Raw genomic sequence first — 15203 nt, 5'->3', positions numbered from 1 at the left:
TACTGACTCATTCAACCTTTGTCTCATTCATTATCATTTTGCCTGTTTACAAAAAAAAAAAAAAGAAAAAAAAAAAAGAAACACAGACACACACATTTAAACATCATTATATTCCATTACTGTATTTAAATTTATATGATGAAGACAAATAAGAATAGTTTCTATGCAATATGCCAGGCAACCCGGTTATCACATCCAGAAATATTGCGTGTATGTTGGTATATTGCATGTAGATCTGTCTTAGCTCTGGCTTCGTGACGGAACTTATTGCTAAGAATAGTTCAGTTTTATAGGTGTATACTGATACTTTTTCAATCACAAGTAAGTGCTTCAATGAGGTACTGCCATTCAGAAGTTTTGCTAGTGCTCATATCCAAAAATTGGCAAGTTAAATATTAAATAGTACTATTCTCTAAATATAACAAGGTCATGAAAATTTTTATGAAGTCATGAAAAGGTCTTGGAAAAGTCATGGAATTTTTTCATCCAAATAGAGTATGTATCCTGGCCCACTGCTAACTGGTGATAAAAAACCAGAGGTTCCTCAAAGAAAAAAAAAACTGCATTAAAAAGGATTCCACTAATAAAAGAAATTAAGAAATGCTGCCCTAATCCATCACCCCCCCCCCCCCAAATACCTTTGGGGGGAGTGATAGTGCTTTTTGAATTTTTATTCTCCTGCAATTAGGAGAGAAGTTACAGTCATTTGTAAGAACAGACTCGTCACCCCCCTTGCCCCCCGAACTTGTTTTGTTTTTTTGCAGGCCTATATTTTGAAACATTTTCAAAATAGAAATCTGAAAATTGGCATATGTGTCCTTCATGTTAAACTTTATTGAAATCGGAAATGGTGAGGTCAAGAAGGTGATTTATCTGACATGGAATTACTCATAGGCAAGTAGTTCCGCAATGGGGTAAGATTGCAAGTGATTTTTTGCCCCTGTAAATAGTATTTTCTGAAAAATCCTGAAAGGTGTCAAATTTGGTTTTAGTTTTTTAAAATTTTCAATCATTATTTGAGCTTATGTGTTTAAAATTTAAAATAAAAGAATATATTGTACCCTCTAATATCCCAATATTCCAATATTTACGGGTAAATTTCACCCAATTAAAGTTCCCAATCAAAAAAATAAGTGTTCAATATTTTAAAGTGTTCTATTGATGTGCACAGTTTTATTCAATTCAGCGTGTGACACATGGTTAGGGTCTCTTATTAGTTTATTTAATCAGTGGGGATATTAATTAAAAACTATACATTCATTATGACACTTAGATTTTGACATAAAATCCCTATTTTCGGAAGGCTTTCCTCCATTTAATTTATTATTCAGTGCTTCATCTCAACTTTCCGTGACAATGCTTTTATTCCAATTTGTCATAGACTAATAATAAGAGTAGACCGAGCTATGGCAACCTTTTGCTGCTCACAAACCAAACCATGTGACTAGTGGGTATCCTATCAATGGCAAGTTTTGATTGTAGCAGACGCCGTCTTCCATATCTAAAGAAATCATGTTTGCCAAGCGCTAAATTTATTTTCTTATTCATAACACCCAAGTGCAAGAAAAATGTTTCACTGTTGCTGCGCATTTCCTTGCAAATATGTAAAAGGATTACCTGGAACATTTCACAAGTATGCAGTACTATTAATATTACATTTTATTTCATTTCTTGCAATTATTCTTTTCCCAGCCATATTTCGATATGAAGTTCAAAACTATTTCTATTAATTACTAAGTTATATCAGTGAAACGCATAGGAATACATTTTATACACTATTTTCCTAGCTTCTGGAAGTATTTTTATCCTCAGAGAAGTGAAATGCATTTTGAAAATGTTTTTAAGTGTTAGCAAGTTAGTCTTAATGTTGGCAACAATTTTTTTCCGCCAATTTGAAAGATCCCCTTTTTAAAATAAAGACAATTTTGATTTTTAGTTTTCTCTTTTATGTACACATACTATCTTTAAATAATTCGTATTTCCATGGTGAAATTTTAAAATTTTCGGGATTGTAAAATTTGATCCCTCTTAATTTGTGGTGATATCCGTTTAATAATGCTTTGACGTTATTTAGACAATTTGAAATACCAAACTCGTTTTGAGAAGACAACTTATTTCTATCATATTGATTTAAGAATGTAAAGTGGAAAAATAATTCAGTGTTTAGTTTACTACAACGGCGGATTTCTAAATTGGCTACTATCTAGTGTAGCTTACGGCAGACAACTTCCGTAGACAGCAACTTTTTGAAATTCTAAATTTCTTCGGCATTCATTAGAAACGTAGTATCCCCAAATTTCTTTCAATTTTGCAAGAAATGTAGTATAGGCAGTAATTGTTTCAGCATAATATACTCGGCAACTTGTTTCAACTTGTTTGCGGCGAAAACTTGAAGTCAACACATAACATTACACTTAAAATGATCAGTTCCAAATGAAATAAAAGTTACTGAAAACTGTTATCTAAAACTAATTACTAATGTTAAAATAATTCATAACTAAAAGAAAAACAGTTCAATCTCTGCACCGGGGAAAGAAAAAAAACTTATGAAAGTCGATTCCGTTTTAAAATAAATGTAGAGTGCCAAACTATAGATAATGTTGCCATCTAGCAACCATGTTGCCAAAGTTTTCGCCAAACCCCCACACCAGTCACTTGATACATGTTTGAACCAATTTTCTTCATCAGCAAGAATGAGAAAGCTTGGTCTACTCTTCTTATTACTCTATGCAATTTGTAGCTTGAAGAAAATTGTTGAAAAGAAAGATCTGTTGCCATTTCTCCTCCTCGTATATGAACATATAAAATACTGGCTTTTGTTCAAAGGCTTCCTGTAATCGGGGGGATTTAGAATGTTTACTTTCCTCAATCTACTGCAAAATTTTACTGATTTTTTTTTTTCATTCAAGCCTGATTGTTGAACATGTGTCACTTGACATAACTTGTTATTTTTGAGGTAGACCTGGCAAAGCCTGGTAATGTTGCTAGTGTTTTATATTTTTTGCTCCATTTTTGTTTCTTTGACAAACGTTTTGGCTGTAAGTAAAATATCCATTTTTTTTCTCTTCCCCACAGAAAAGAGACAAAAGTTTGACAATGGTGAAGACCCTCTAGACCCAGAAAGTCAACAAGGTTTTAATCCTTTCCAACAAGGTTTCAATCCCTTTGAACGCGGTAGCCCATTCACGTTTAAATTTCATTTCAGTTGATTTTTTTTATTACTTAATTTATTCAGACCTTTCTAAGTGCCTCCGAATGAAAAAATGAAACGATGTGATGATTTTTTACTTATATAACAGAAAGAAAATAGTTACAGCTCCTCTCAAGTTATAAACATGAACTTCTGGGATGTTAGACTTCTTTTAAAGTAGTATAAATTATTATAGCACATTTTCGGGCTTTTCTAGTCACATGATTTGTGAAATTGCACTTATGAATGTAATAGTTTTTAATGTTAAATTCAATATTTATTTTTAATACTGTAGTGTTAAAGCTTGACCTCAGAAAGATGGTAGATGATCTTGAAGCGGAAACATCATTTGTATTAGGTAGAATCAGCCAGAAAGTGCCAAGTAATAAGAGGTGCATTTTTGCTGATCCTATCCATTACAAAATTTAAAATAAACTACCTATTACAAATGATATTAATGATGTTTCTACTTAAAGGACATCCACCATCACTGTGATCAAGATTAGATGACCAAGTCTCTGTGGTCATTGCTTTTTAAATGTTTATTTTGTGATTTGAAAATTTTATTTAATTAATTTATAAAACTTTGTTTTTGTTGTTACAAAGTGTTGCCAGAAGTACAAAGATAGATGTTTAGTTTTTTAGTAGAGGTTTTTATTTTTGCATTTTTCATTTCATTCGAGTGATGATTTGCTGAGTTACTTCTCGCATTTTAATGTGTGAAATTTCCTACTGATTATAAAACCTTATAACTTAAAAAAAAAATGCAGTGTTTATTTTTTCATCTCAAGCATAATATATTTTGTATACTTATTTGATTTTAAGAAAATATTAAAATGTGTCAATTTTGTGTTTTCAAAAATAATTTCTTAAATTGTTATTAGTGCCATTAACTCATGTTAGAGTTATTGATTTTTCTGTTTTGAAAGCCTTTTCCTACAAATGTAAATTTCCAATTATTTTTGTCACAATGTGACTAATTTTTCCTATTTTCTTTCTTTTTTCTTTGTGCTACTATCTTAAGCTATATTATTATATTAGATAGTTTACTTATGTAATTACATTTTGAGAACAAATTTTCTTTAAAATATTTGTACCTATTTTATTAATGATTATTTTTGCAAGAAGCATTTTGTATGGCTGCAGTTATTTTTCATTCCCTTCCCATGCTTTGAAATGATTCAGTAAAAGTTTCTTTCTCTGTTAGCAATTGCAAATTAGTGAAAAATCCAGTGTATAATTTTTAATTTCATTTTACAAGCATGAATGATTTACAAAATTCTGTGTCCTTTACTTTACAACTGTGAAAGCATTTTCATGCTTTTTATATGAAATTTGATTTTACCTTTCCAGAGGTATAACTCCATTCACAGAACTAATCTTTTTATATGATTGTTTATTATTTGTATATTAGTAAGCATTTATTGGGTGCTATTGAATGGTATAAGTATTACAACATGTACTGAAAATTGAAAAATAAATATTCTGGATTGCGAGCATTTAGCTCTTATTTGATACTTTAATATTTTATATTTCCCTGAATTTTTGGAATTATCTGTGAAGTATTCGTGTTACATTATTGTTTTGTAACCATTAACAATTTTTACATGATAAAGAAAAGGTATGTTTCTTTTTCTTTGTAAATTACTTGAAATATGAGGCAATTGAGCAATGCTGAGGATGTGCAGATGTTAGATTTTCTTTTTCTTTCTAAATTTAAAATGTTAAGAGCTTGATTTAAGTTTATGCATTAAACACCAACCAAGCTTGGAGTTCTCCTCTTGCTGCTTGAACCTGACAGACAGTTAGCAGTGATATTGATCACTTCTTATTGGTGGGCTGTAGTATTGGGGATATCAAAACACGTGCCAATATGTGAGTGATTCGCAAAGTGTTAATACATATAAATAGAAAATAAATAAAAATAATTCATGTTATGGCTGTTTTTTCTAAATATTTAATTGAAGCACCTGAAAGCAGAGGATTGTAAATGTAAAAAAAAATAATTTGGAGATAACTAGTACATATGTTTAAGAAAGTACAAATATTGTATGTTTTGTAAATGCAAACTTCTCAATGCAAACCGACCTATGGTTTGAAATCTGTTGGCGATTTAAACAAAACTTTTAAAACTTTATGTACACCCCATTGATTCTTACTGCCTCAATTATCTTACTGCCTCAATTACATTTTCTACTAAACTTAAGTTGCCATAAGAGTGACATCACTGAATTAATACTAATATCACTAAATAACTAATATTACCTAGTTATAGTTTACCCCAATGCTTAATCAGGTAACAGGTAATATTTTTCTCCAACGACAGGAGAGAAAAAATACCATTCATATCTCAGCAAAACATTTCCATGATTCTATCCAATTTCTTTTGTTGTTGCCATAAGAAAAAAAAATAGCACAGTCGATATTTAAGTTAAGTAACACAAAGAAATATACGCATTTTAGATGATAATAAATTGTTAAATGTGAAATGTAAAATACTACAGATGAGGCGGGGGCCAAAAGGAGTTAAAAAAGGGTCCCAAAAGACATCGAGAAAGCAATACTCTCTTATTGGGTTTTTTCAATAAATAATGTACTGAAAAAAGGTATGAAAACAAAAATTTCATAACTCAAGTTGTAAGTTGCTTTTTTTATAATTCTCATACGTACTTGTAATATGTACACTAATTATTTAACTATTTTATTGTTTAAGGGGTCTAAGGAACTTTAACCTTCAAAAATTTTGACTTTCTGGAAAAAATATATGCTTCATACGTAATTTAATTCTGAACAACTTGATACCTTATTTATTACCATACGCAAGAAACTTTTCAAGTTATCGTAAAAATGCATAAACTTTCACCCATAGAGATTTATGTTAGCAGCTGTTTAAGCCTCTTTTTCTCGGGTGCCGGTTTCTTATTTTGCGCGCCTGATGTTTCAGGAAGTTCGTTATATATTTCCGTAAAATGTTTCATGCATATTTGTCTGGTTTATTTTTATGATCTGTACCTAAATTTTAACTAAAAATGAAAGCTAATATTAAAATTTAAAAACATTTTTGCCCTAAATTTTGGAAAAATTTGATATTAACTTATAAAATTTCAAAAAAATAAATAATTTAAAAAAAATAAGAAAATTTAAGTTCAGATCATAAAAATAAACTAGACAAACATGCATTTAAAATTTTATGGAAATATATTGGAAACTTTTTGAGATATCACGCATGCAAGACGAGAAACCAGCGAAACTGGCACCTGAGAAAAAGAGGCTTAAACAGCTGCTGTCAACATAAATCTCTACAGGGAAAGGTTACTCATTCTTACGATAACTTGAAAAGTTTTTTGCGTATGGTAATAAATAAGGTATCAAATTTTTCAGAATTAAATTATGCATAACATATATTTTTTCCAGAAAGTCAAAAATTTTGAAAGTTAAAGGTCCTTAGAGCCCTTAATTAGCTCATTTCATAATTTTTTTTATCAATAACATTAATTATTTCCTTCATATAATTATTGATTTATTATTATTACATTTTTAGAGACATGTTGTCAATTTAGAAAGGTAAAGAAAATAGTTCCTCTTAATCAAATATCCCGAAATATTAACTGAATAATATTTCTTAAACCGACCATATTCGATTAAATTTTGTCGACAGTATTGCTTTAAAGAAATCTTGAAACTCGTTAAAATTTTTGTGTAACATTTCGAAACACATAAAATTCAAGCATATATTTGTTCATTGTTCCAAAAACGAAAAATATACTTTCTTACATTGAATTGGTTCTTTTAACAGGGATAATTCTCTGGAGCAATAGTGCTTAAGGTATTCTTTTCTTTCCTTTTTGAGCCAATTTTATGCAGCTGTAAAATGTTGGGTTCTTTTTTCCTCAGATGAAAATGGAGGATTTGAGTATGTCTTTCAAAATATGTATAATGGTGAACCTCAATTTGAATTTGTATATAATTTCAAAACCTGATGAGTAAGTGCAATGGGAAATAAAATTCTTTGAAGGATTTGGAAACTGATTTCTTGTGAAACTGTCAAGAGAAACCAACCAAGTTTTCATTGCACAATGTTTATTTCTTTGAAAAGTGAATAAAATTGTTGTTGTTACATCTTGCATTTTGTTTCATTGTTATACTGGGAGATGGACCATCTTCTTCGTCCAAAGTTAATAAATTATGTAAATTAATCTTAACCCAGAACAGGGGAGGTGAAAAAGTAGGACGTATCACGTATCAGGACGTGAGGTCTCAGAGACTGCTCTACTTTCAATTTTTTTTAAAAATTGTGTTATTAAGATACATTCCTGTAAATTCCTTAAATATTCTTTGCACTTTTGTTAGCATGGGGAAAAATAGTTTTGAATTTTGAACTGAAATATACCTTTTTCGAGGAAATTTAACAAATGCCTAAAGATTTTTCGAGAGTAATGGATGACGAATTTCTCTCCAATTGGCTATGTTCATTCGCTCTCCCATTCCACGTCAAGATAATTTTGTAATTTACTCGTACACCTTATGATAATTTTGCTCCGGAAAATGTTCTTAAATTTGAAATAGAAAAAGAATAAAATCGAATTTTCGAAAAATCACTTCGAGATGCTACAAACTTTGTGCCAAATTTCATGAAAATCGACCGAACGGTCTAGGCGCTATGCGCATCACAGACATCCAGACAGAGAGACTTTCCGCTTTATTTTTAGTAAAGATAAAGAAAATTTGAATTAGTTTTTTTGTAATTAATTTTTTAAGCTTAAATTTCGAGTAAATTGCCTATTATTGCCTATTAAAGGGGTGAAAAATTACTTGCACAATGCACATATTGAACATTCCGCGTTCTCCGCAATTTATTTCAATGCTCTAACCTTAATACGGTGGGAGTTATTTTCGTTTTTCGAGTCCGGCCTATTTTAGGATTAACTAAAATTTAGGCGCTACTTTCTTCGTTAAATCTTTCAGTAAAAAGCGGAGGAATTGTCCAAGAGTTTTCTTTTTGACACCACTGAAAAGAGCGGCTTTTTTAACTCCAGATCTAACTGGACCTGTGGTAGAAAAACGAAACTTCTATCTCCAAAGGAAAAAGAGTTACAAGCCGTTAAAAATCAATTTAGAATAATTAGACCCGGATCCGAAGGGGGTTGAGCATGCATGGAGAGGCTGACGCAATATTATTTCTGATTATTGTTACAGGCACGATGGTGATTATGAAACCACATGTCGTCGCCCCCCTGGGTGGTCGACAACCCAGGGGGAGGGGGAAAGCAGTGGGGGGAGCCGTTTGCTAAAACACTCATAACTCGCGAACTATTTGAGATAAAAGACTGAAAAAAGTGGCAATCGACGCAACAAAACAAGGGCTTCATAAAAGCTAAATATGATTATGTACCTATTTTTGTTGGTTTCTGAGTAAAATTCCATTTTTCGCAAACAAGCAAAATTTTCGAATAAAATGCGCAAAACAAACTTTTTTTGACCAAAATAAATTCCAAATCAAAATTGTTTGATATTTTTTTTCAAATAAAGTCCTAAATATCATTATTCAGTTTGTTAAAACAATTTAAGTACTGTTAACGCGTGGAAAAACAAAATGACAGCAGCAAGCTCGAACACGATTTCCAGCATATATCAGGATCTGAAGGGGTTTTTGAACATGCATGGAAGACCTGACGCAAAATTATTTCTGATTAATGTCGCAGGCACTATAGTGATTATGAAACCACATGTCATCGCCCCCCTGGGTGGTCGACAACCCCGGGGGAGGGAGGAAAGCAGTGGGGGGAGCCGTTTGCTAAAACACTCATAACTCACGAACTATTTGAAATAAAACACTGGAAAAAGTGGCAATCGACGCAACAGAACAAGGGCTTCATAAAAGCTAAATATGACTATGATCATATCTTTGTTAGTTTCTGAGTAAAATTCTATTTTTCGCAAACAAGCAAAAATTTTGAATAAAATGCGCATTTTTTTTTCAAATTATCAAAATTATTTAACTGTTTAGGGAACCAATAAAATCTGAAATATCATTACACACTTTGTTTAAAATTACTTAATTATTATCAAAGCGTTGAAAAGTGAAATAAAAGCAAGCTCAAAAAGTATTTGAGGTAATTCACAAAAAAAAAAAAAAAAAAGTTTGCGGAATGTACCTTGAAGACTCGACATAAACCAAAGTAAAATTTGTGGTTCTCCTGTTTTGGCGGTTTTATTTCATAATATTATCAAAACAATGTCCCAGTTAAGTAATTACTTAATTATTAAACTTTAACGCATTATAGCTGCTTAGTATGGGTCACAATGGCACTTTAAAAAAAATTAAAACATGCAAGTTTGCAAGCACGAAGTAATTACGGAAAGGATAAACTATCAGGATAACCCTTTTGCAGATTTTACACCTGAGTTATGAAACATAGTGAGCGAGGCTATTGCCACATAAGCAGCATCAAAATTTCAGTGGAACGTTAAAGAAAATGTGAATAGTCGCTTATCCAGAGAAGTCCTGCAATGGCAATGTCTTCAATGGCGACTGCAAAACAGCAAAAGAAAACCAAAAAAAAAAACATTTAACCTGGGAAACGTTAGCTCAAAAGTGATGTTAGTAAATCTAAAAATCATTCCCATACAATAAGCCCAATGCTAGGTCGTTAGGTTCATCAGAATGGTTCACTGAAGCAAAGCGAGAGGTCCGATTTCGTGAATGTAATTGAAAATGATACTTCTTGCAGCAAAACTCTAGAAGATGCACCCTATTTTAAGAACAAAGTTCAAGTTATTGATGGAATGACTCTGGTTCATAATGTCCCAAACTCTACTTTCAAATGCAGCAAAGATTTTGTTATAAAAAAATCACTAGGTACCAAACCAGTGGTTTCGTGTCATAGCCATTCCTGAAAATAAAAAGAACCTTTAAAAGTACATTTCAGAGTATGTAATATGTAACACATCCGTTCCTGCATCCAATCAGCTTCTGGTGTTTGGTAACTCTGAAAACGAAAATGAATATTATTTAAAATCAGAGAGTCAAGTAATAAATTTCTCTGAAATGCCTAAGTCCAACCAGGACGAAACACGCAACAGAATCCATCTTCCTGTATATGATTCAGTGCAAAATAGGGGGAAAAGTAACTAATAGTTATAGCTTATAGATCAGAAACTAATGAATTCTTATTGGCAATCTTTGTTAAAGGACGGAGGTTGCCATTTCATGTGCTGGTGTTGTGGGAAGGAAAAGAGCTTTAGGATGGCATCTATCTTCAGGAGCACTTACGGAAAAAACATCTAAAATTTTACAAGCTTTTGATGCATTTTCCGACTGCGATTCAACAAGTAAAATAGGAACAAAAAAGTATGCTTTCACTTTACCAAAAAAGTCGGAAACTGTTTTTTGTACACTAGAGTTATTATTAAAACAATATCTGAGTGCTTTAGAATTATAACTCTTAGAAGCTGTATAAAAAAATTGTCAAGAAAATAGGTATTTCTTGCGAATGCAACCATTACACCCACAATAATTTCTTATCATTTCCATCAGAAATAAATATAATATCAGCTCTCTATCATGCTCCTGCAATTCTTTCCAACATGTGCTAAGAAGTATTGCTCAACTGTACTATTGAATCAATTCCCCTGTACCTTAGCAGTGCCTTTAGATATAACCAAGTTTGGTATAAACCAACAAAGATAGAACTATAAACATATTTAGGTGTTTTTCAAGCCCTTGTTCTGTTGCATCTTTTGCCACATTTTTAGTGCTTAACCTCCTACGGTTCGCGAGTTATGAGTGTTTTAGTAAACGGCGTCCCCCTACTGCTTTCCCCTTTCCCCGGGGATGTCGACCGCCGAGGGGGGGGGGACATGTGTTTTCACAATCACTATAGTGCCTGTAACAAGAATTAGAAATAATTTTGCGTCAGGTCTTCCATGCATGCTCAAAACCCCCTTCAGATCCTGATATATGCTGCAAATCGTGTTCGAGCTTGCTACTGTCATTTTGTTTTTCAACGCGTCAACAGTACTTAAATAGTTTTAACAAACTGAATAATGATATTTAGGACTTTATTTGAAAAAAAAATCAAACAATTTTGATTTGGAATTTATTTTGATCAAAAAAGTTTGTTTTGCGCATTTTATTCAAAAATTTTGCTTGTTTGCGAAAAATGGAATTTTACTCAGAAACCAACAAAGATAGATACATAATCATATTTAGCTTTTATGAAGCCCTTGTTTTGTTGCGTCGATTTCCACTTTTTTCAGTGTTTTATCTCAAATAGTTCGCGAGTTATGAGTGTTTTAGCAAACGGCTCCCCCAACTGTTTTCCCCCCTCCTCCGGGGTTGTCGACCACTCAGGGTGGCGACGACATGTGGTTTCATAATCACCATCGTGCCTGTAACAATAATCAGAAATAATATTGCGTCAGCCTTTCCATGCATGCTCAACCCCCTTCAGGTCCTGAACTAAATCTCATCTCCATTAAAATTATTGATGTTTTATTTGGCGTTGTCATAGTTACGTTTTTCCGATTTGCATGTTTCTTATTTCTTATTCACGAACTTTAAGGGTTTCGATTTTAACGGAAAATCTTAGGCTCAACTCAATTCAAGCCCCGAGCTAAAGAGCAAAATATACACTGGTGGACAATTGCTAAGGACGGATGCCAATGGGCTATGTAGTGCGGAAAAAAGTAAGTAATTCGATACCAAGTGAAATGAAATAATGCCAGAAATATAGGACATCACATCTACGATAATTTATTGTGCTCTGAAATCCAGAAGGTGCTGAAAACTGTTCAGAGAACCAAACGGTTATTTTGGCCTGAATACGAAAAAGTGAAAAAACGTAATTACCGCCCCCAAGCGTTCCGGCGTAAGATGTTAAAAAGGGGGGGGGGGGCTACCATGGAAAGCGATGCAAGCTTCCACACGTCAGTGATCCTTTACACAACATTATCCGGCATCTGTTGGGGGTAATTTATACCATTCTTCTTTCAGTCCCGGATACGGGTGTCCTTGCTTATTGGAGGGCGCGGTCGACCAGCAAGACTGCTCCCCAAAGCATCCCAAACATTTTCAATATGATTCAAATCTATAGAACGTGCTGGCCATCCGACTGGTTGAATATTTTGAGTGAGCTAGACACTCCTGGTCGGCGATTGTTGATAACATGTTACGTTGTCATCCATGAAAACGAATTTATCGCCCACAGCACCCCAGAACACGTGAACACGAGACAGTAGAACAACATTAATGTATAACTGGCCGTCATAGTCTTATTTGGAAGCCCACAAGCGACGTACAGCCATTGATCATAATCCTACCCATACCACGACACAACTTGTCGGATACTAGTCCTTTTATTTTGTGTTTGTCGGCTTGTATGCTGTACCACTCATATGTCAGGTTAGTTTGTGTTGTAGTCCACAATTTGACGACAAACTGAATTTCTTTCATCTGAGAATAGTACACAAGCTCAGTCGACTTCTCTCCAATGGCGATGCTGAAGACATCATTACAAACGAGCAAAACACTAACTTGTGAACAATGGGATGTACAAAACAAGCTGAAGGGAGTACAGTCTTACTGCATTCAAACGTCTGGCTACAGTTTTTCGAGATATTTGCTTTTTAGTAGCAGCAGGAAACTGCTTTGCTACCTCAGTATCTGTGTTGCACTGGTTCCGTTTCGTTGCTAGCAGTAAGTAACAATAGTATTGTCGGTCGTAACGTCGTATTGCGTATACGACCTCTCTTGTTACATTTGCTACACATTCCGTTTGTTTGAAATGATTTCCAAACCCTCGAAACAGCCCTGTGGCTGACGTCAAGCTCCCTGTCAACCTCTAAATTTTTCTGCCCTTCTTCGATGTTGGCAACCACACGGCTACTCATAAAATCATCTAAGGGATGTCGAGAAGACATACTGAAAAATGCAAGTTCGTTAATTGATTCTTTTCCGTCAAAATTTGCCTTTGAACAACAATGGTCATCACGCGCCCAATCCTTTATATCGCTTATTAGCGCTATCACGTGACTAGCAAGGTCGTGAATCTAAAATTTGCATACTCACAACACGTCTTACTGTGTCCCAAACTTATGCTAATTTCCATATTTCCTTGCCTTCCATTTTGTGGTTGCTCACGCTGCTATTGCCTTCCGTCCTTAGCAATTGTCTACCAGTGTATTACTATCGAGACCACGAATATGAAAGCGGTTTTTCAAACATACGAAACTGCAGTTTTTCAATGCTCATGAGCCCTTTAGCCCTTACGGCTCTGCAAGTTGGTACAAGTTATTTTGAAACCCAGGGAAAGGGTGCTTTTTGATCCAAAGGGAGCTCATAATGCGTTTTTAATCTCTTTCTTTTTAGTTGACGATTTAAACCTTTGCGAATCAAATAAGATTGCGAAGCAATCTTCGGGGGTTGGTGAGCGTTAACGAGCAGGGGGCAGAGCACCCTAGTAAAGTGAAAAATAACAAAAGATGCATATGAATTGTCACAATGTTGTATCAGGGTGATTGCACGTCAACTGACCTGAATTTCTCTAACTCTCCCTGCTCAATCATCCCCGAATGGGATGAAATTTTATAGATGTGTAGAGATGTGTCTTTGAAACTAACCTATGCAAATTTTCAGCTTCCGAGAAAAGAATCCTGAGTATCTAGGATCTCCAAAATGGTCAAGGTTACAGAAAATTTTATATCATTTTAAGCATGAAATTTTGGGAGCTTAAAGTACATTTGGCTGTTGATTCGTTCTAGTATTTATGCGAGTTTGAGCTGCTCATAAGATATAAGTAGCACGCATATAAACTCGTGAAAAAACAGTCTTTTATACTGAAATCATCATTTTTGAGACCGTTTAAATACTTAAGATGATTAGATCTCATGGTTTTCTGACATGAGTTTAAAACTACACTACGAGAGCATAACTACAGCTCTTGCTCAAAGTTATTGACTCAGGCATTTTAGAGTGATTGATCTAAAACTGTGATTCGTTTTGTTTAAAATTATCAACTTTGAGACCGCGTAATTAAAAAAGTTGATTAGTTGCCATGAGTTTCTAACCTGGACCTTAAACTACACCGCTCGGACTATAACTACAGCTGTGCCCCAAAGTTGTTGACCCGTCGCCAACAAAGTTACTGACCTCTAAACTTGGCCATTTTTAAAAAAATCATTGAATTTGAGACCGTTTAACTACTAAAGCCAAGAGAAACGAAAGCTATTTTATGTTTTTTTTAGTACTATACTGTGGTGAGTATAGTTAATCATATACTTATTTCCGAGGGTTACTCACGGCTTTAGCAGATATCCGGGCCTAAACAAGGCAAAAAAAGTAGCAGTTTCAATTGACCTTTGCCCTCAAAGCCATGAGTGAGCCACCAAAATATTTATGCTAGCATGTACCTAGTATCAAGCAGAACCGCTATATAGAGCCACTATTTAGATATGCCGACGCATCAGCACTCGAACACGCGCTCCGATCCAAAATGGCAAATCTTAAGCTGATGCGTCGGCTCGTATATATAGGGGCCTTAGTATCAAGTAGTATCCTTATTTAAAAGAATTGGCTTGGTTCACTCATTGCTTTTGAAGCAAAGCAATCATATATTTAGCTCTTTTTTTTCTCATGACCTTAAACTTTGACCTCCACTCGAAGGCCAACAAGTCAATTTAGAGAGGAAAAAAGCTTTACTTTTTCTTATCACAATACTAGTAAAATATCCTGAAAGTTTCAGGAAAATTGAAAGTGTCAACTATCAGGCCCCTATTCACTTTGTCCAGCTTTAAAAAAAATGACTCTTAAGCTGATGTGTAAAACGTTTTTGTTCTACCTTTGACCGCAAATACATTTTTTATACGTGTTAGTGTTAGTTTTTACGTCTAAAACTTGTAAATCGGGCGTTAAGAAACAAATTGTAAAGCAAATTGCAGGTACTCGTTTCATGGGTACATGAAGACATTTTTCAGTGCAAATAGCTGCCGTATCTGCGACGTACATTGCACACTT

At 33.8% G+C, this 15203-nt stretch overlaps 2 protein-coding genes across 2 annotated transcripts in view; both read left to right on the top strand.

The window, feature by feature from the left end:
- The window catches only part of LOC129221484 (dnaJ homolog subfamily C member 3-like), an 82615-nt gene extending 79062 nt beyond the window's left edge, over positions 1-3553 (top strand). The window contains exon 11 of the mRNA XM_054855963.1: positions 3076-3553. Coding sequence (XP_054711938.1) covers positions 3076-3209 — 134 coding nt within the window. The 3' untranslated portion in view covers positions 3210-3553. The remainder of the gene's footprint in view (positions 1-3075) is intronic.
- LOC129221485 (ocellar opsin-like) overlaps positions 1-15203 on the top strand; it is a 102104-nt gene that overhangs the window by 35324 nt on the left and 51577 nt on the right. The gene's annotated exons all lie outside the window — the stretch shown is intronic.

The sequence above is a fragment of the Uloborus diversus genome, chromosome 4, assembly GCF_026930045.1.
Source record: "Uloborus diversus isolate 005 chromosome 4, Udiv.v.3.1, whole genome shotgun sequence".
NCBI lineage: Eukaryota > Metazoa > Arthropoda > Arachnida > Araneae > Uloboridae > Uloborus > Uloborus diversus.
Note: the sequence above shows the minus strand (reverse complement) of the source record. Positions and strands in the feature narration are given on the sequence as shown.